At 48.9% G+C, this 21,749-nt stretch overlaps 1 protein-coding gene across 1 annotated transcript; it reads left to right on the top strand.

Moving 5' to 3' along the window:
• The first annotated feature begins 2,007 nt into the window (after positions 1-2,007).
• LOC119001570 (leukocyte immunoglobulin-like receptor subfamily A member 6) lies at positions 2,008-21,476 on the top strand. The gene is made up of 10 exons (XM_037066976.1): positions 2,008-2,154; positions 2,276-2,311; positions 2,487-2,771; positions 2,922-3,224; positions 3,438-3,734; positions 3,985-4,287; positions 19,651-19,935; positions 20,081-20,383; positions 20,596-20,892; positions 21,148-21,476. Exons 1-10 carry the CDS (start codon positions 2,121-2,123, stop codon positions 21,474-21,476), a joined length of 2,472 nt encoding a protein of 823 aa, XP_036922871.1. The 5' UTR covers positions 2,008-2,120.
• Positions 21,477-21,749: the final 273 nt, after the last annotated feature.

The following is a 21,749-nucleotide window of genomic DNA, read 5'->3' as shown; positions in this document are numbered from 1 at the left end:
AGTTACCCCCATTGTTAGTATTGGAATTTATCATTGCAAACCACTTTTGCTTCCTCCTCTTCTCTGCATAGAAAAGGTTATCACACACTAAGTTGATTCTTGCTATCTAATTCCCAAAGCTCTGTGTATGTCTATATCCTTTCTTTCTCACTCATACACACTCAAAACACTTTAACCTGTCTGAAATGTAAATATATATATGTGAATGTATATACACATGTACTTTTCAAAGTTGATTTCTTCTGTCATTATTTTTCTCCCTTTTGCATCTCACTGACTTCACTTTTGTCCATTATTCTTTTGGTTTACATGCCTATTTTCGTTTGCTTTCACTGAGCATGTAAACAATAAACTATTGGAGATCTTGTATGTCTGCGAAGTGCGTATTTTCATTAGGATAGTTGAAGACATTTGCTTTTTTCAAATAAAAGATATCATTCCAATACAAGGTATGGGACTTCTCTGTTGGTTTTGATTCTACACGCCAAGCCCTCAGAAGCCAGAGCCTGCTGTGGTGGATTTGACACCAGAGACCAGAGTTCAAGCAGGTCAGACCTGACTCCCTCTTGTCGTACTAAATGGGTCCTTCCCCTTTGACACTTTCACATGGCGTTTGATAAAAATTTGGGTCTGTACTCAATTCTACAATTAAGCTCATGAATATATATATATATATATATATATATATATATATATATATGCATTTTCCCCCCATCTTCAGTATTGTGATTGTTTGAAAGTCAGCTCCCATCAATCTCCCCTTCTTGCCATGAATAAAATGACACATTTTATCCTATCCTACATGCATGCTCCCTGGTTCTACCAGGGCTCTGTTCCTCTGTGAAATGCCCAACCTTGGTTTCTAGGGCGGACAGTGGCATCAGTCTCCCTGCTCTTCTCAAAACTCCAGAATCCATTGGACGCCCTCTTTCTAGTCTCCATGTGTCTTAGTTTTTTAATTCCAGTCTCTCAAAAGTGCATCCTACAAAATGGCCTGGGCACTGGGGGTAACTGTCACAGTCTCTGTCCTCCATGTGAGTCCTTTTCCATTTGGGGAACTTCCATTTCTCTTTTCCCACTTGTGTCTGGGCCTACTACTTTAGAGCTGTTGTGAGTAGCTGTGCTTGACATTCAGTGAAGGGAAGGTCTGAAGTGGAAGGAACAATCCCGCCCTTGACTCTGGATGCCTTCATCTCATGTCTCAGCCAACTCATATCTTCATCTGGTCTGGAAATGGAAGTCTCTCCCTCATGAGCCAGGACCATTGACCCACAGACCCACTGAGAACTGAAATTTGTGACAAGATGGTCCAGATGAGGAAACTGAGGCAGACACAGGACATTACCACACAGATCACTCAGGCATTTGGTGATGGGTATTCCAATAAATATTTGTTAAGAGTATAAATCAGAGCTAGTCCAAATTAATGTCCCCTGAAGCTTGTAGGCAGGACCACAACATGAGGAGGAGGCCTGAACCAGAAAACAAGAGGCACTGGGGGGCAGGGATCACTCAGAGGCTTGTCCCCAGGAAGGTGAGTAGATGGTGTGTCTAAGAAAACATGAAAAGTTGGTGAGGGTGGCTGGGATAGAAAGAAAACCACACTCTGCAGCCAGGGGAAGGGGCGGGAGTCCTTCCCTTACTTCCCCGTGTCTGTTCTTTGTGCTCATTGTCACAGTGACACTCACCTGAACTGCACAGTGAGGAGGAAACCGTGTCTCTGCTGAGCTGAGCTCTGCAAATACAGGGACCCCATCTTCTTGAAGTGTCTCCAGGGCCTGGGTGACCACTGTCCAGGGGAAGGACCCATGGGGAGGGGTTCAGGTCAGGTGGGGAGGGAACAGGATCCCTAGGGGGAGGCTCTGACCTGGAAGGACGTGTCTTGTTTCCCCTCACCTGCAAGTGGCATCTCAGGAGCCTCCAGGTTTAATTCTGCTTGCATCATGGGAATGAGAGGTGGACTCCTGGGGACACACTGTTCCCTTTCCTGAGGGGCTGGTGATGTAACAACCCCGTGACAAGGACGGCCAGCCTCCCAGTGGCCACACCCTTGAGTCTGTCTACACTGAACACACCGTGGTCTCTTCCTTCTGCACAGCTGGGTTCAGAGAGGAGACACCATGTCCCCCACCCTCAGGGCCCTGCTCTGCCTCGGTGAGATGTGAGGGGGGAGGGGAAGCCCTGCTCTGTCAGGACCCCAGGGTGCAGGAGGCTCCTGGGGAGGAGGGGTCTGCTTGGGACTCAGGGCAAATCTCTCACAGGGACTCTCTTGCAGGGCTGAGCCTGGGCCTGAGGACCCTAGTGCAGGGAGGTGAGTCTGTCCCTAGGGTTCCCAGAACCCTCTCTATTTAAACAGCAAGGTGTTTCACCATTGGGCAGCCATGAATAGAGAACATAAGTTCTGCATTAATGGATGGGGGCATCAGGGAAAATCCTGGGGCTGAGATCTGGGCACTGGAGGTGACACAGGCTCTGATTCTTTCCAGGGACCCTGCCCAAACCCACCCTCTGGGCTGAGCCAGGCCCTGTGACCCTGATGGGGAGCTCTGTGACCATCTGGTGTCAGGGGTCCCTGCAGGCCCAGGAGTTCCGTCTGCATAAAGAGGGAAGCCCACAACCCTGGGGCAGACAGAAGCCCCTACAGCCAGCAGACAAGGCCAAGTTCTCCATTACCTACATGACAGAGTACTCTGCAGGGAGATATCACTGCTCCTATCTCAGCCAAGGTGTCTGGTCAGAGTACAGTGATCCCCTGGAGCTGGTGTTAACAGGTGAGAGGACATTCAGGGGTCCAAGCCTTAGGATCTACCCTCAGGAAGGAAGATGCTCTCAGGGGGTCTCACCTTCACAACTCAGCCCTGGGGGTGGGGGGCGGATGAAGGAGGTGTGAGCCCCATGTAACATGCTGCCTCCTCTCCTAGGATACTACAGCAAACCCAGCCTCTCAGCCCTGCCCAGTCCTGTCCTGAACTCAGGAGGGACTGTGACCCTCCAGTGTGGCTCACAGCAGAAATTCAACAGGTTCATTCTGATTAAGGAAGGAGAACACAGGTTCTCCAGAACCTTGGATTCACAGCGACACCCCAGTGGGGAGTCCCAGGCCCTGTTCCCTGTGGGCCCCGTGACCCCCAGCCACAGGTGGGCATTCAGATGCTATGGCTGTTACAGGGAAAGACCCCAGATGTGCTCACTCCCCAGTAACGACCTCAAGCTCCTGGTCTCAGGTGAGGAAGCCCAAGTTGGTCCTTCCATGTTTTGAGGTACCAGACAAGTTAATGGGGTTTTTGCTGGGAGGGGAGCCCCATGCTGGGTGTGGTGAAGGGGACACCTGGGCTCCTGGGTCAGAGACACACAGAGAGGCAGTGGAGTCTGGGGGCCAGGCCAGCAGGCAGGTTCATGGGAGGAGCAGCCCTGTCACTCCCATCTGGTCCCTGCAGGTGGCTCAGAAAGGCCCTCCCTCCTGACCCAGCAGGGCCCCATCGTGGCCTCTGGACAGAAGCTGACCCTCCAGTGTCGCTCTGACATCAGCTATGACAGATTTGCTCTGTCCAAGGAGGGGGGACAAGACCTCCCCCAGAGCTCTGTCCTGCAGCCCCAGGCTGGGCTCTCTCGGGCCAACTTCCCCCTGGGCTCTGTGAATAGCTCCCATGGAGGCCGGTACAGGTGCTATGGTGGACACAACCTCTCCTCTGAGTGGTCGGCCCCCAGTGACCCCCTGGACATCCTGGTGGCAGGTGAGGAACCAGTGGGTTCTGTCAGGGACCCAGAGTCTGCTCAGGTCCCGCTGGAGGTCTCCGAAGGTGATGGCCAGGACAAGGGGTGTGGGGTCCCCAGGGAGAGACAGAGAAATAGGTGATGGGATGGGAGGGGGAGACTCAGAGAAAACAGAGACAGACAGAGAGGAGGGTCTTCAGAGAGGGGCCTGGTGACTCTCAGGTCAGAACATGGTGGGCAGCAGCCCCTCACCTGCCCCCCTCTCTCTAGGATGGTCGTCTGACAGACCCTCCCTCTCGGTGCAGCCGGGCCCCACAGTGGCCTCAGGAGAGAATGTGACCCTGCTGTGTCAGTCACAGAGCCCCGGGGACACTTTCCTTCTGTCCAAGGAGGGGGCAGCTGATCCCCCCCTGCGTCTCAGCTCACAGTCCCGAGCTCAGCAGCACCGGGTAGAGTTCTCCATGGGTCCTGTGACCTCGGCCCACGGGGGCACCTACAGGTGCTACAGCGCAAACCACAGCAGCCCCTACCTGCTGTCACAGCCCAGTGACCCCCTGGAGCTCCTGGTCTCAGGTAAGACCCCTGACCCTGTCCTCTCTGTGCTCCCTCCCCTCTGGGCCCTGTCCCTAGAAGATTCAGGAGCAGAAATATATGAGGAATGTAGAGGTTCCACAGAGGGGGTCTGCCGCGGCCCACCGCAGCAAGGGTGGTCGCGAGGTGAGGCGAGGGACTTAAAAGAATGGAGAGGACCAAATGCTCTGCTGGCAAATGGCAACTTTATTCAAGGAACATCTGTCTTATATACAAACTGCTAACGCCTGAAGCAAGACTGCAAGGAACTAGAAACAATGTTGTTTTTCAGAGTTCGTGCACTCCCTTAAGCTATCAAAAGAGCAAGAAGTTCTCATAACCGTCTTGGAACATGACACTCATGCCAAAATCTTGTTATATCCTTCAAGGCTGGGAACTAGAAGGTTAGGAAAATGTCAAGGTACCCGCCGGCTCCAGGGACCAGAAACCAAGTTCATCCACCATTTTCACAGTGGAGAACTCTGTCCTTGATCCCCTTGTGGCCTGGTGGGCCCCCACAGGGGTCCAGCTGCTGAGAAGTGGAAACAGACCGGGCCTCCCACCCCTGAGCCCCCTGTTCTGAATCTCAGCAGAGAGAAAGAGCAGGCAGGGTGGAGTGAGGCGTGTGAGAAGTGAGGAGAAAGGTGATTAGACTGAGCAGAGAGGACAGATCCCCTCCCCACTCAACCCTGGCATCTTCATCTCAGAGTCTGAGCCCCTGGGGTTCCCCCTCCCCTGGGAGCTCAGCTCTGCAGGCCTCTGGGCTCACCTGGAGCCTCCAGCACTCAGTGCTCACCTGAGAGTGAGGAGGGGCTGTGCCAGGCTCAGGAGGAGCTGGGGGCTCCTGCCCACACTGAGGGCTCCCCTGTCTGCTCCGTGGTTCTGGGGGCCCCTGTCTGTTCCTGCTCCTTTCTGAGGACTTTTGGGCAGCGCTGCAGTGTACAGAGCAGCAGTTTAATTGACAGTATATGTGCCCAACGTTCAAATGTCTATAATGCTGTTCCTAGTTTCATAGGGAAGGCTAAATCCAGACATCTGTTGGAGAAAATAACTTCTTGTTACTATGAAGTCTTTGTATTACACACATTTCAAATCAGGTTTTACCAAACTTCAGAAGCACTTGATAGATATTTGTAAAACTGAGAAAATTTATAGCTAACTTTCAGAACCGCACATCTAAGAATGTAATTTGTATGTAAGCAGTCTGATTCCTTCATACAGTCTAAATAGTAGTAAGTACCCCTAGGAAAGCTATTGGCTTGGGCATATTTATTTCCTCACCACTATAACTTCCTAAAATTCTCTCCCTTTGGATTGTTTTTCATTTCATTTCACCGATACGCTGAGAAAATTATATAACCACAAGTCAAAGATCACATCACTTATTGCACACTGTATCCCTGTTTTTCTCACTCTAAATTCCACATGATATAAAGACCAAGTAAAATATTCCACAGCTTTACCTCCGAAAAAGTTTCATTCATAACCCAAATTATTCCCAGGCAAACTTATTAAGATGTCTACATTTTCTATCGAAAGCACTATTAACCTTCATGTTTCAGTATATTTTTATGTTTCATTAGAATGTTATTAGGAATGCTTTTTAAACTGACATATACTGATCTCTTCAAAATTATTTTTTCTGTCTGATTTATAACCACTTGAGACACAATTACAAAAGCTTCCTGCTTTCAACCATGTGGATATCAATGCAAATGAATAACATTTATTTTTCCATGTGCATTTCCTGAATGCTGTGAGCTGATATTTGGAATTTTGGTGTGGACCTTTGGAACTAGAATATAAATAAATAACTTTTCTACATTTTGTTTTCTATATCAAGATGGGGAAGCAAATTCCCATAATTTCCCACTTTTGGTTCTCACAAACACCACAACTTGCGGTGACTTCTCTGTTCCTCGAAGTGTGAAAACCACAACTGTGAGATTCCTTGGTTGGCAGTGTGTGGAGGTTGTGATTTGGGGTAAAAATCACATGGTTAGGCATCCATCCATAAAATTTTGCCAGAATTTTCACAGTTCGTCCAAAAGGAGGAGATGGTGCCTGCTCCTTCTGGGCCCCTCACCTGACCTCTGACTCCGTGTTCCCAGGCCCCGAGTCCCAGCCCCCCTTCTCCTCTGCCCCCTCCCTCCATCCCACAGAGGAGACTTCATTCCCCATCAAAGACCAGACTAGACCCTTCTGGGGACCTGCCTCCTTATCACCTGTTCATCTCAAGTCTCTTTCTCTGTCCCCACACACAACAATATTTATTGGTGCCGCACAAAGAGGTGGAGATATAGATGGTGATATAAAACGTAGTATTTATGTAAGAGTGGATATGTGTGTCACTATATATACACATGCATTTTATGAAATATTTTATAATATACTCTTTAAAATGTACTTATACAACATATGGGCAAAAGTAGGATTAAAGTTGTACAAAAAAGAATACAGCAATTATTACTTACAACACAATATGTAATTCTGTTTTTCAGGAATTCACAACTATAAGCCTACTCTTGCCTCACCCTGTATTTACTTGTATATTGATATTAAATTTATATATCTACAAATATTCATCCACGTGCCCAAATATCTAATCTGGTAATTATAACTCCTATGGTACTTTTGTTATATAAAAACAGGTTAATAAAAGAATGAATAGATTAAAATTTCCAGGTGACGATTAAACAGCAGACCCCAGAGAACAGAGTCCTGAGGGGGTCGGGTGAAGGAGACACTGCCCCAGACGTTCACCCCTTTGTGCACCTGCCACTCAGGAGACTCCGACACCACCCCTCCTCCATGGACCAGTGCCCTCACATGAGGAAAATGCGGATCTCTCAGCTCCAGGACAGTAAGCTTCTGGGGTCTTCAGTCGCAGAGAGAACCCAGAACAAACAGCTCTAAATTGTTCCTGATCTGAGACCATTTTCTTTTTTTCGATAGTCCTGAGCTCTTGGGCACGGCTCGCTCTTGTCATGGTGGCTGGGAGCCAGAGCTGCAATCAGATGTCCCAGAGACGCTGACATCGAGGGGAATGGAAAGCCTGGGGGGACACCAGAGTCCTGGAGATTCAGGGCTGCCTGACAATGCTGATGTCTGTCCCCACATTTTGCAGCCTCCCAAGACTACACAGTGGAGAATCTCATCCGCATGGGTGTGGCTGCATTGCTCCTGCTGGCCCTGGGGGTCTTGCTGCTTCAGGCTCAAGACACTGAGAGACTGGACCAGGCTGCCGCCAGGATATGAACACAGAGGGGACAGGGCACTGTTCAGAGAGGGGGAGCTGTGGAGCCCATATGATGACCCAGGAGGTGGTGAAGGACAGTCTGACCACAGGTGGGGAAACTGCTGATGTGTCCAGGGGAGCAGATCTGGCAGACGAGATTTGGGGGCAGGAAATGTGAGAGACCCCCTCCTCCATCCCACTGTGGGGCTGTCCCTCCTCATCATTGCTGACTCTCCTTGACTGTCCTTCTGTTCTCCCCCCTGTGACATGAGGGGCCACCCCACATGGCTGGTCTGGGTTCCCAGCCACACACCCCTCCATGCTAGATCCCACTCACATTAACAAATGTGGTGTCTTCATCACCCGGGAGGGTTTTAAGCCATAAAGACAAAGTACCGACACCTGCTACCTGGTGGGGGAATGTCAACAGTCTGCAGCTGAGTGACAGGAGCCACACAGAAAAGATCACGTCTTCTGTGACTGCGTTTGTGGGAAGTGTCCAGGAGGAGGACACCCACAGAGACGGGAGTCAGGTGGGCTGGTCGGGGGCTGACGAGGAGCAGAGATGGGAGACTGAACGCTTTGTGGCATTTAGGGAAGGGGTTACACAAATTTCTTACTAAGACTAGATAAAAGTTGTAGTTGACATTGTGTATTTATTAGAGTCCAATGAATTCTATGTATTAAAAGAATCAGTTTTATGTTACATGAATTTACACCATTAAAAAGAAATGCAAGTCAATGGTCATGGTTTCCTGTGGATCCTTATTACCATAAAAGTGGCCCCACTTCCTCAGGCAGTTTCATGGGAGGTGGGACTCCCACCAGGTCCGAGATGCCCTCAGTGCCCAGGGCTCAGGCTCAGCCCCTGGTGGGATTCCCACCCTCACTCCTGAGTGTGGTGAGTCCAGGATCCAGGACGAGAGGCGTCCTTCCTGTCTCCCCTCAGTCTGGGCTCACCTGCCATTTAACCAAGGATGCCCTGTGGCTAATGATGCCCCTTGGGGCCTAGGGGTAAGATACATAGGCTGCTTTCAACTAGCCCTTCCTCCCACAAGTCTCTCATGCCAGTGTCTTAATCAGGCAAATAAATAACACAGGTGGAGCCTCTTCATGTCTCAGGCTCTGCTGATCCTCACAACACCCGTGAGAGCTGAGCTTCCACCCTTGTTTGCAATGAGAAAAAAGGGAGAGGGGAAGAAACTGGCTCACAGCAGAGGGTCAATAATGTTTCCCCTCGTCTTAGCTTAAAACCTGCGAATTGTCTTCAACTGGCACTATTGCCCAGCACATGGAGACGGAGTGACCAGTGTCAAATGCAGGGTTACCCCTCACAGAGCAGGGCAGTGAGGAGGCAGACGTGCTCAGGGGCCTGGATGGGATAGATGGAGAGAAGGTCTCCTGCTCACAGATGTGAGGAAGTCAGAGAGAGGAAGTGGGAGGAAGAAACAAAGTGGAAGATCAGTTGCCAGGAAGGCAGGTGGCTCCTGCTGTGGGTCAGGTGACCATGTTGTAATTCTCTCCCCACGCCTCCAGCCCCTCAGTTTGGTGGTCAGTCATGGAAAAGCCCCATTGGATCCCCAGGCCACCCAGGAAGAGATCACACAAACCCTCAGCTTTCCCCCTCTTCTCCCCACACAATGAACACACCCAAAGCTCCAACCCTAAGCCCCTCTTTCTGTCACCCAGTTCCCCTCCACAGTCACACTCAGGTGAAGACACAGGACATCATGGTGGTTGTTGCCACATCAGCCTCTTCTCTGGTTTCCTGCAAACCCTCACTCCCAGCTGAGGGGTTCACTCCCATGCACCTGAACTTGCCTGTCACAGACCCTCCCTGCACAAAGTCTTGCCACAGGTCCCCACCTCACTCCAGCCCAGCCAAGTGGGTGCACTTGCTGGTCCATGTTGTTGGAGATGAGGCTCAGCTAAACTCTCCATCCCAAGCAGAGCCAACTGGTCCTACAAAGCAGCCCCTTCCCAGTGCCCACCTCCCCTCCACAGACTCACACACCTGGGTCATGGCCGCACTGTGCTTGTCATGGGCGCTCCCTGAGCTCCTCGGAACAGAGCACACTGCACACCTCCTAGACCAAGATAATGACAAGGAAACGTTCCCACCTCTTCTCATTCAGCTGCAATTGTATTCCTATTATGAGATTTGGGTTGGGTTTTGTGAGAAATTCTCATAAACCACAGAGAGTACTGATCAGCTCATTACCTCCCTGTTACATGAGGGCTGGAGTTTTANCACAAAGTCTTGCCACAGGTCCCCACCTCACTCCAGCCCAGCCAAGTGGGTGCACTTTCTGGTCCATGTTGTTGGAGATGAGGCTCAGCTAAACTCTCCATCCCAAGCAGAGCCAACTGGTCCTACAAAGCAGCCCCTTCCCAGTGTCCACCTCCCCTCCACAGACTCACACACCTGGGTCATGGCCGCAATGTGCTTGTCATGGGCGCTCCCTGAGCTCCTCGGAACAGAGCACACTGCACACCTCCTAGACGAAGATAATGACAAGGAAACGTTCCCACCTCTTCTCATTCAGCTGCAATTGTATTCCTATTATGAGATTTGGGTTGGGTTTTGTGAGAAATTCTCATAAACCACAGAGAGTACTGATCAGCTCATTACCTCCCTGTTACATGAGGGCTGGAGTTTTATCCCAGTTTATCATCCATTCCTCACTTCTGCCACCTATTCCCACACAACATCATCTTCTCAAAGTAGCAACCTGCTCACACATTTCCAGCTGATGGGTTCGCTCCCAGCTGATGAATTTACTCCTAATGCTTCTTGCTGTGATTTTGAGTTCAATGCACATAAAGTAAAACTTATCATTTGAATGTGTACAATTCAATGTAAAACACAAGTTTTTCCTTTTAATTCATCCTTCAACTGCTCCATTTACCACAACAACAAGATGGAGATTCCATTTTTACATACATACCCCCTGTCACTTAGCTGGTCTTCCTCATCTCTGTAAAATGTTCAATTATTGTTCTTGTGAGCTGTTACTAAATGTCATGGTCACTTCTTTCCTTCCGACACCACAGATACGACATTGGCCCTCCTCATTCTAGTCCCCAGTAATGTAAATCCCCACTTCTAGTCTCACCATGCTGAATTTTACAATTTTTATCAATATTGTACTCCACTGTCATAACTAGAACTTCAGTTGTATCTCATCCTTCACAAAAACAATTCTTTTCATTTAAAATCTATGTTTTATTTACTTTTAGAGAGAGGGGAAGGGAGTGAAAAAGACAGGGAGAGAAACATCAATGTGTGGTTGCCTCTCACGCACCCCCTACCAGGGACCTGAACAGAAAACCAGGCATGTCTCCTGCCTGGGAATTGAACCAATGACCCTTTGGTTCACAGATCACCACTTTATCCACGGAGTCACACCAGTCAGGGAGGAAGAATTGTTTTACTATATTCACACATTTGGGTATTTCCTCTCTCAGATTTCTAACTCAGGGACTTCCAGCCAAGATGGAGGTGTAGGTAGGCACCTACACTGTGCCTCCTTGCACAACCAAAAAGAAGGGCAACAACAAATTTACAATAAAAACAACCAGAACTGGCAGAAAATTATACTATATAAAAGTCTGAAAAGCAAGGAGGTAAAGAAGAAACTTTCATCCATACCTGTGCATGGGGAGAAGGTGGGTAGCTCAGTGGAGGAAACTCATGACAAGGTGGTGACTGGCAGAGCAGGTGAGGCAGTGGCTCACAGACTGGGCAGTCACACATTTGCAGGTGGGTAAACTGGGAGGAACACCTGGGGAGCAAGATAGGTCCCACAACCCCGGGTTTTAGTAGAGAAAAATAAAGCCTCAGAGTCTCTAATTGAAAACACCTGTAGGGACTGAGGTGGCAGTGGGAGAAACTCCCAGCCTCAAAGGAGAGATCCTTGGACAGACCAACAGGGTCCTAGAATGTACACAAACCCACCCACCCAGGAATCAGCACCAGAGGGCCCAATTTGCTCGTGGGTAGCCCAGGAAGTGATTGAAAACCAGCAGAGAGCAGAGCAAGCAGCACTGTTCCTTCTCAGACCCCTCCCACACACGCAGCGTCACAACGCAGCCATGTGGGTTGCCCCACCCTGGTGAATACCTAAGGCTCTACCCTCTACTACCTAACAGGTGCAACAAGACAGAAACAAAAATGGCCCAAATGAAAGAAGAGTTTAAAGCTCGAGAAAAAATACAGCTCAGCAATGAGGAGACAGCCAACCTATCAGATGCACACTTCAAAACACCGGTTATCAGCATCCTCCAGGAACTCCCTGGGTACTTCAACAGCATTAAAAAAAGGCAGCAATAAAGGTTGTGTTGTGTGAAGTAAAGAAAAATCTACAGAGAAGCAACGGTGATGGGAAAGAAACCAGGACTCAAATCATCAGTTTGGAGCAGAAAGAAGAAAGAAACCTTCAATCAGAGCAGAATGAAGAAACAAGAATTCAAAACAATGAGGAGAGGCTGAGGAACCTCCAGCACATCTTTAAATGTTCCAACATCTGAATTATACGGGTGCCAGAGGAGAAGAGGAAGACCAAGAAATTGAAAACTTACTTGAACAAATAATGAAGGAGAATTGTCCAATCGGGCAAGGGAATCAGACTTCCAGGAAGTCCAGGAAGCTCAGAGAGTCCCAAGGAAGTTGGACCCAAGGAGGAACACACCAGGGCACACCATCATTACATAACCCAAGATTAAAGATAAGAAAAGAATCTTAAAAGCAGCAAGAGAAAAGGAGACAGTTACCTACAAAGGAGTTCCCATAAGACTACCAGCTGATTTCTCAAAAGAAACCTTGCAGTCCTGAAGAGGCTGAAAAGAAGTACTTGAAGTCATAAAACGTGAGGAACTACATCCAAGATTACTCTCTCCAGCAAAGCTATCATTTAGAAATGAAGGGCAGATAAAGTGCTTCCCAGGTAAGACCAAGTTAAAGGGGTTGGTCGTCATCATGCCCTTGTTATATGAAGTGTTAAAGGGATTTACCTAAGAAAAAGGAGATCAAAACCATGAACAGTAAAATGACAACAAACTCACAACTATCAGTAACTGAGCATAAAAAAAACAAAGAAAAATGAACTAAGCACAGAACTAGAACAAAAACAGATTCACAGAAATAGAGATCACACGGAAGGTTATCCGTGAGGAAGGAGAGGGAGAGAATGGGGGGAAAGGTACAGGGAAGAAGAAGCAGAAATTTGGGTACAAAATAGACAGAGAGAGGTTAAGAATAGGATGGGAAATGGAGAAGTCAAAGAACTTATAAGTACAACTCACAGACATGAACTAAGGTGGGGGATGATAGTGGGAGGGGTGTACAGGGCAGAGGGAAATAAAGAGAGGGAAATGGGACAACTGTAATGGCCTAACCAATAAAGTGTATTTTTTAAAAAAGACAAAAGTTTTCTAACTCATTATATTCTACTGTAAAACAGTTTTTGGCTCAAAATTTGAATCCTCCCTTTCTTTTTCAGATATGTACACATGCTCATCTTCAATTACTCTCATATTTTCCTGCTGACTCCCAATAAAGCTGGATAAATATTTTTCCTTCCAGCATGATGTTATCAAAACCTACCTAGAGATCAGGGTAGGTAATGGAGTCTATTGACAGCAAATGTTGGAGACGTTGTGTATCTACAAATCTATCTCTGTATCCATGTGTGTGCATCTGGGCGTCTATGTACCTGTGTATCAGTCAGTGTGTCTCTTTATCTCTATCTGTCAATCAACCTCTCTGGCCTCAGAATGTGACATATGAGACAATACAATAAATTTCTGTTGTCTTAAGCCACCTAGTTAGTTGTCTTTTACTGAGCAACCTTGCCAAACTAATTCATTCTCTCTCTCTTTCTCTCTCTCTCTCTGCATATATATAATTTGTCTCTGTCTCCATAGTGACACAAAGAACAAGAAACTGAGTTTTGACTCATATGCACAAAATGATTTCAGCTAAAACAATAAAACAGATTGGGCTGTTTTGTTCTCTTCTACACATGAAGAATCAAACTGTCCAAGACACTGATTTCTGTTAGGCAGGAGAGTAAAAAAAAAATATGCACCTGGTACTAGACTTAATAAATACTAGGTGGGAGATGGATTTCCTATATCTTCTGAAAATAGTTTCACATTAGTAACCATCTTATATATTAGCTTGGCCCAAGGACATTGAATGTCATAAACTGCATAGTCGATATGGATTTCCAATGGCAGGAAGGGATGTTACATCACTACGTGATTGTACACTTTAGGAAAACTCAGTGTGGCACTTGAGACATGAGGCATGTCGCCTAATGTGGCTCCAGTGAAACCCTCAGCACCTGCTATTTTTAGGCTGAGCAGAGCTTGTCCTCTTCCTGTGTGGCAGGCCCCTTGCACACTGTGGTGTGGGGACCCTGCCCACCACATCCTGTGACTCTGCCTCTTCAGCTTCACTTTAACAACTGAGAGACACATTCTCCAGAGCTCTGCTACAGAACGGGCGGTGGGACTGTCCCACATTCCCTGGTGGATGAGCAGCCCCAACCTGAGGCTGCAAGGTAAATTCAAATGTCTAATCACGGAATCTGCAAGTCAGGACAGCTCTCTGGTTCCAGACCTGGTCCGACCTTGACCAGAAAGGTGCATATGTATCTCAAATATTTTCCTTAAGACCATGGACCCCCACCACCTATAATAATGTCCTCTCCTTTCTTATGTTAATCCTGGGAGGCTGAGAGTGAATTCAGCACTGCGTGGCGGACAGCTCCATCCCATCTAGTGGGCAGCCCCCTAGGTATCTCATCCAGGGATCCTTGAATTTAGCGTTCAAGGGAATATAAGTAGGACTACAGGGTTTCCACGTTTTGTGCAGAATATTGTATAGCTGCACACTTCCTTCCATAGCTGACGTGCATGACCACTACATTTTAAGCGCATGTACTCATTGCTCTTGCATTGCATTGAGAAGCCAGAACACATTCCACAGCACAAAGTAAATCTTCCTTCAAAAGACATAACAGGAACTGAGAGTTCAGTTAAGGCCCAAGGATGAACACTCTTGGACTTAGGGTAGTCATTCAGCTGAAGACAATAGGAAGATAGACTCATGTTGTTGAGGAAATGAGATTTCCCCTCAGACTTATTTTAGTCACAGAAAAGTACCCATGAGTACCTGGAAGCTGATTCTTTGTTGAGTTCTGTGAAACACATCACAAGGATGAGTGGTAGCCTAAAAACGTGAAATACTCCTGTTTCACAAACAGTGTCCTGTTGAGATGGAGAAAAAACTCTGCTGGGTAGAATGCAATATCTGCGTGGGTGAGTCTGAGATGCATGAATGGCCCCGATTCTGCCTTCTCCAGGACAAAAAAAAGTCAGATCCTCAAATCCTAGTTTCAAGAGTACATATCTTCTCAGGGACATTTTTCAAAAAGTCCAGCTATAATGAAACACCACAAGATTGTGCTTTAAATATTGACAAGCTGATTCTAAAATTTACATGAAAGAGAAAAGTACTGTAAGAGTAATTCTATATATGTATTCATACAGTGGTGTGGGTTCATGTGCACTCTCTGGTGAAATATGAAGCTGAAAACTTTAAAGTTCACCGTATATGTGAATAGCAACTTTTGTAAGTCTAATGTTAGGGATTTTTGCTTGTTTTTCTATGGCTGTCTGGTGTTGTCTTACACCTTTCTATTTCTTAAATCTCCTCAGCACCAGCCCTTCCTCACTTCTTGCTATAGTCTTTGTTTGAAAGGAGGTTGTGTCTTCTGTAAGTATTGCTACTTCGATTTCTGTTTTTTAACTTTGAGAGCATATATTTTTCCATCCTTTTACTCTCAGTCTGTGTGTGCCTTTCCGCCTGAAGTGAGTCTGTAGTAGACAGCACGTATATGGGTCTTGTGTCCTTGCTCATTCTGCTCCCCTGTAGTTCTCGAATGGAGCATTTTCTCTGTTCGCCTTGAAACTGATGGTTCACAGACATGCATTTGTTGCCATTTTATTTCAAAGTTTTAGCCATTCTTCTTTCTACCTAAAGAGGACCCTTTAGCATTTCTTGTAATACTGGCTTCTCATGACAAACTCCTTTTGCTTCCTGTTGGCTGGGAAGCTCTGTATCTGTTCTTGGATTCTAAATGTCAGCTTTTCTGGGTAGAGGAATCTTGGTTGCGGGTTCTTCGTTTAATCACCTTGTATATTTTGTGCCCGTCACGGTCGGCCTGCAAAGCCGCTGTTGGTGCATCAATGGGAGGAGCTCACTGCAGACTGGGGAACACCAGGGTGGGGCCAGCACCCTCAGAGGAGGAACAGCTGGGAGGGGGCTGACCCCTCGGGGCAGAACTGACTTCAGCAGGGCTCTGGTGTCTGCTGACTCCACCCCTGCAGTGTGTCACTGGTGGGGGTGATTGGGTGATGCTCTCCTGTGGTCTGAAGCTGTCCACTCAGTGTGTTGGCTCCGAGGCCTCCCGGGATGTGCAGGCCAAGGTCAGCTACCATCTGTGCCCATCCTGGAGACAACTGGCATGAGCTATGAAGAAGTCTAATAGTGACTGCCACTTGTGCTGGGCTTGTAGGTGCTGGGGAGGGTCCCCACTACCATGGGAGGCTGGCTGCCACTACTGCCTGGCTTGGGGACACTTAGCTAGGTACGGGGCACACTGTGGCTAGACACTGCTTGTTTGGGTTTTGCAGACCTCTGAGAGAGTGTAGCATGAGCCAAGACAGGCTGATTGTAGGAAAATCTCCTGGAAGTGGCTTGAGGGTTCTGATAAGTTGGATTGGGCAGAGCCTCAGGGAATCCTCAGAGTGGGGTGAACATGTGATTTAGGTTGATGGAGACTCAGTTTTGGCACCTGCCTGTGCCTGTGGGGAGCACTCAGCATGTGTGTCTGGGTGAAGCTGCCCCTCCAGCCCAGGCCCCAAAGTCAGATAGTTCACTTCCTGCCCATATGTCCCTGGTGCCTTACCCAGTGTTGCCCCAGCACTGGAGCTCAGAGGGATGAGTCCAAGTGAGTCTGTGCACAGGCCCATTCATAGGACACCTGAGACTCCAGTTGCTTCTGTCTCACTGGGCCATAATCCCTGCTGGTTTCTACAACCAGAAGTGATGGGGACGTCACTTCCCATCACTGAACCCCTGGGCTGGGGAACCTGGTGTGGGGCTGGGATCACTTAACCCATAGGGGGGACCTCCACAGTCAAGATAAAATCCATGTATGTGAACTTTCTCTGTAGATGTGGCAACAGCTTATCGTGTGTCCTCAGGTCTCTGCCTGTCTCGATGTGGCTTCTTTTTAAACTCTTTGTTATGGGACTTCCGTTCAGCTACCTTTCAGATGACTATGAGGGATAACTGTTCTGTCCTTTAGTAGACATTTGGTGGTGGTTGTGGGAGAGCATGAGTTTCATGTGTACCTCTGCCGCCATCTTGTGCAGAAGTCTCAATGTTTGATGATAAATCAATCATTTTGACTGTTTGCCACCTTTTCATCTAAATAATAAGTTTAATTTAAATAGTATTTTTAAAATTTTCCAGAGCCACTTTAAATTAATTATATTTTATGTAATTACATCAACTAATTTGGACATTGTATGTGCATTTCCAATTAGGGTAGTTACCCCCATTGTTAGTATTGGAATTTCTCATAGCAACCCAATTTTGCTTCCTCCTCTTCTCTGCATAAGTAAAGCTTATCACACACTAACTTAACTCCTGGTATCTAATTTCCGAAGCTCTGTGTATGTCTATATCCTTTCTTTCTCACTCACACACACTCAAAACACTTTAACCTCTCTGAAATGTAAATATATATATATATATGTGTGTGTGAATGTATATACACATGTTCTTTTGCAAAGTTGATTTCTTCTGTCATTATTTTTCTCCCTTTTGCATCTCACTGACTTGACTTTTGTCCATTATTCTTTTGGTTTACATGCCTATTTTCGTTTGCTTGCACTGAGCTTGTAAACAATAAAATATCGGAGGTCTTGTATGTCTGCGAAGTGCTTATTTTCATTAGGATAGTTGAAGACATTTGCTTTTTTCAAATAAAAGATATCATTCCAATACAAGGTGTGGGACTTCTCTGTTGGTTTTGATTCTACACGCCAAGCCCTCAGAAGCCAGAGCCTGCTGTGGTGGATTTGATACCAGAGACTCGAGTTCAAGCAGGTCAGACCCTGACTCCCTCTTGTCGTACTAAATGGGTCCTTCCCCTTTGACACTTTCACATGGTGTTTGATAAGAATTTAGGTCACTACAGAGTCCTACGTTTACAATTAAAACCATGAATATGTTTCTCCCATCTTCAGTATTGTGATTGTTTGAAAGTTGGCTCTCACCAATCCCCCCTCTTGCCATGAATAGAAAGACACACATGTCATCCTACACCACACACAACGTACCTGACCCTGCGGGGCTCTGTGCCCCTCTGTGAAATGCCCAACCTTGGTCTCTAGGGCAGACACAGGCACCAGCCTTCCCACTCCTCCTGAAACTCTCAGTATTCATTGGACACCCCCTTTCTCGTGTCCACGTATCTTAGCTTTCTAATTCCAGTCTCTCAGAATTGCATCCTACAAAATGGCCTGGGTGCTGGGGGCCACTCAGTCACCGTCTCTGTCCTCCATGTGGGTCCCTCTCCATTTGGGCACTTTCATCTCTCTTTCTTGCACATGTCTGCGGCTACATACTTCAGAGCTGTTGTGAGTAGCTGTGCTTGGTGTTCACAGCACACAGGGTCTCGAGTGGACAAAACAATCCTGCCCTTGACCCTGGACACCTTGATCCTCTCAGGTCCCAGACCCTCACGACCTCATCTGGTCTAGAAATGGAAGTCTCCCTGTCATGAACCAGCACCACTGACCCACAGCCTCTGTGGGGACTGGGGTTTGTGACAACAGGATCCAGATGAGGAGACTGAGGCAGAGACTGGACATCACCACTCAAGGACACATGGACGTTGGATGAGGAGTATTTAAGTACATATCTGCTTTAAGTAAAAATCAGGACTCTAACCCAAATCAATGTCCCCTGAAGCTTGAAGGCAGGACCAGAGCATGAGGAGGAGGTTTGAACCAGGAAACAAGGCCACTGAGGGGGCAGGGATCAGTGACTTGCCCCCTCAGAGACTTGTCCCCAGGAAGGTGGGTGGACGCTGTTGCTAAAAAAACATGAGAAGTCGATGAGGGTGGATGGGATAGAAAGAGAGCCTCACTCTGGGGTCAGGGAAACATGCGAATGTCCTTTTCTAACGTCCCCATGTCTGTCCTTTGTGCTCACTGTCCCAGTGACACTCGGCTGACTGCACAGTGAGGAGGGGACCGTGTCTCTGCTGAGCTGAGCTCTGCAGGCACTGGGACCCTCATCTTCCTGGTGTGTCTCTAGGGCCCGGGTGACCACTGTGCAAGGGAAGGACCCACGGGGAGAGGCTGATGGTCAGGTGGGGAGGGAATGGGGTCCCATGGGGGAGGCTCTGACCTCGAAGGTCAGGCCCTGCGTCACCTCACCTGCAAGGGGCGTCTTAGGAGGCTCCAGGTTTAATTCTTCCTGCATCAACAGAATGAGAGCCGGACTCCTGGGGGTTCAGTGTTCCCCTTCCTCAGGGTCTGGTGACGTTACAACCCCGTGACCGGGTCAGCCAGCCTCCCCTTGGCCACACCCTGTGAGTCTGTCTACACTGAACGCACCCCGGTCTCCTCCTTCTGCACAGCTGGGTTCACAGAGAGGAGACGCCATGCCCCCCATCTTCAGGGCCCTGCTCTGCCTCGGTGAGATGTGAAGGGGGAGGGGAAGCCCTGCTCTGTGAGGACCCCAGGGCTTGGGAGGCTCCTGGGAAAAAGGGTTCTGCTCAGGACTCAGGGCAAATGTCTCACAGGGGCTCTCTTGCAGGGCTGAGCCTTGGACTGAGGAACCCACGGCAGGCAGGTGAGTCTGTCCTCAGGGTTCCCAGCACCCTCGCCACATAAAAGACATGCTTCTTTCTCCATCAAGCAGCTGTGGATGGAGAATAGAAGTTCTGGGTTAATGGATGGGGGACATCTGAGAGGGTTGGGGCTGAGATGTGGGCCCTGGGGTGGAAATGTCTTGTGACTCAGGCTCTCATTCCTTCCAGGGACGCTCCGCAAACCCACCCTCTGGGCTGAGCCAGGAACTATAACCCTGTTGCAGAGCTCTGTGACCATCTGGTGTCAGGGGACCCTGCAGGCCCGTGAGTTCCATCTGGATAAAGATGGAAGCCCACCGCCCTGGGACAAACAGAAGCCACTATATCCAGGGGATAAGGTCAAGTTCTCCATCACACACATGACAGAGTATCATACAGGGAAATATCACTGCTCCTATCTCAGCCCCACTGGCTGGTCTGAGCGCAGTGACCCCCTGGAGCTGGTGGTGACAGGTGAGGGGACACTCAGGGGTTCCAGCCTCAGGATCTGCCCTCAGGAAGGAGATGCTCTCAGGGGGTTTCACCCTCACCACCCAGCCCCAAGGGAGCAGTGAGGGAGGTGTGACCCCATTTAACATGCTATCCCCTTCTCCCCTAGGAGCCTACAACAAACCCAGCCTCTCAGCCCTGCCCAGCCCTGTGGTGACCTCAGGAGGGACTGTGACCCTCCAGTGTGGCTCTGGACTAGGATTTCACAGGTTCATCCTGACCAAGGAAGGAGAACACAGGTTCTCAAGAACCCTGAACTCACAGCGACACCCCAGTGGGCAGTCCCAGGCCCCGTTCTCTGTGGGCCCCGTGACCCCCAGCCACAGGTGGACATTCAGATGCTATGGCTGTTACAGGGACAGACCCCAGCTGTGGTCATGGCCCAGTGACTCCTTGCAGCTCCTGGTCTCAGGTGAGGAAGTCCTATCCTGGTTCCATCCATATATTGAGTCACCAGACAGTTTATTGGGGTCTTTACTGGGAGGGGAGCCTCGTGTGAAAAGTGGGGTGAGAGGGTACAGGGGCTCCTGGGTCAGAGACAGAGAGACAGTGGGGTGTGGGGGCCAGGCCAGCAGGAGGGTTCATAGGAGGAGCAGCCCTGTCACTCCCATCTGGTGCCTGCAGGTGGCTCAGAGAGGCCCTCCCTCCTGACCCAGCAGGGCCCCATCGTGGCCTCTGGACAGAAGCTGACCCTCCAGTGTCGCTCTGACATCAGCTATGACAGATTCGCTCTGTCCAAGGAGGGGGGACAAGACCTCCCCCAGAGCTCTGTCCTGCAGCCCCAGGCTGGGCTCTCTCAGGCCAACTTCCCCCTGGGCTCTGTGAGCAGCTCCCATGGAGGCCGGTACAGGTGCTATGGTGGACACAACCTCTCCTCTGAGTGGTCGGCCCCCAGTGACCCCCTGGACATCCTGGTGGCAGGTGAGGAGCCAGCAGGCTCAGTCAGGGACCCAGAGTCTGCTCGGGCCCTTCCGGGGGTCGGAGATGGTGATGGCCAGGACAAGGGGTGTGGGGTCCCCAGGGAGAGAGGCAGAGAGAGACAGGAGGTGGGAGGGGGAGGGGGAGACTCAGAGAAAACAGAGACAGACAGAGAGGAGGGTCCTCAGAGAGGGGCCCGGTGACTCTCAGGTCAGAACATGGTGGGCAGCAGCCCCTCACCTGCCCCCCTCTCTCTAGGATGGTCCTCTGACAGACTCTCCCTCTCGGTGCAGCCTGGCCCCACAGTGGCCTCAGGAGAGAATGTGACCCTGCTGTGTCAGTCACAGAGCCCCAGGGACACTTTCCTTCTGTCCAAGGAGGGGGAAGCCGATCCCCCCCTGCGTCTCAGCTCACAGTCCCGAGCTCAGCAGCACCAGGCAGAGTTCTCCATGGGTCCTGTGACCTTGGCCCACGCGGGAACCTACAGGTGCTACAGCGCAAACCACAGCAGCCCCTACCTGCTGTCACAGCCCAGCGACCCCCTGGAGCTCCTGGTCTCAGGTAAGACCCCTTCAGAAGGACCTTGATAGATATTTGCAAAACTGAGTAAACTTATAGCTGATCTTCAGAACTGCACAGCTAAGAATGTAATTAGTGAGTAACCTGTTTGATTCCTTCATACAGTCTCAATAATAACAAGTAGCCCTAGGAAAGCTATTGGTTTGGGCATATTTATTTCCTCACCAGTATAACTTCCTAAAATTCTCTCCCTTAGGATTGTTTTTTAATTGACCTCTTTGAAACACTGAGAAAATTATAATAACCTTAAGTTGAAGGTCACATCAATTATTGCACACTGT

Source organism: Sturnira hondurensis, unplaced genomic scaffold (assembly GCF_014824575.4).
Source record: "Sturnira hondurensis isolate 20B ecotype Veracruz unplaced genomic scaffold, ASM1482457v3 Scaffold0016824, whole genome shotgun sequence".
Classification (NCBI taxonomy): domain Eukaryota; kingdom Metazoa; phylum Chordata; class Mammalia; order Chiroptera; family Phyllostomidae; genus Sturnira; species Sturnira hondurensis.
The sequence above is the reverse complement of the archived record's forward strand: the minus strand, read 5'-3'. Positions and strand labels throughout refer to the sequence as shown.

Bases quoted from the DNA above. Each gene is read 5' to 3' on its own strand.
- LOC119001570 (XM_037066976.1), top strand. From the start codon at position 2,121: ATGTCCCCCACCCTCAGGGCCCTGCTCTGCCTCG. The intron at 2,772-2,921 runs GTGAGAGGACAT...CTCCTCTCCTAG, and splicing joins CCTGGAGCTGGTGTTAACAG to GATACTACAGCAAACCCAGC. The intron at 20,384-20,595 runs GTGAGGAAGTCC...TGGTGCCTGCAG, and splicing joins CTTGCAGCTCCTGGTCTCAG to GTGGCTCAGAGAGGCCCTCC.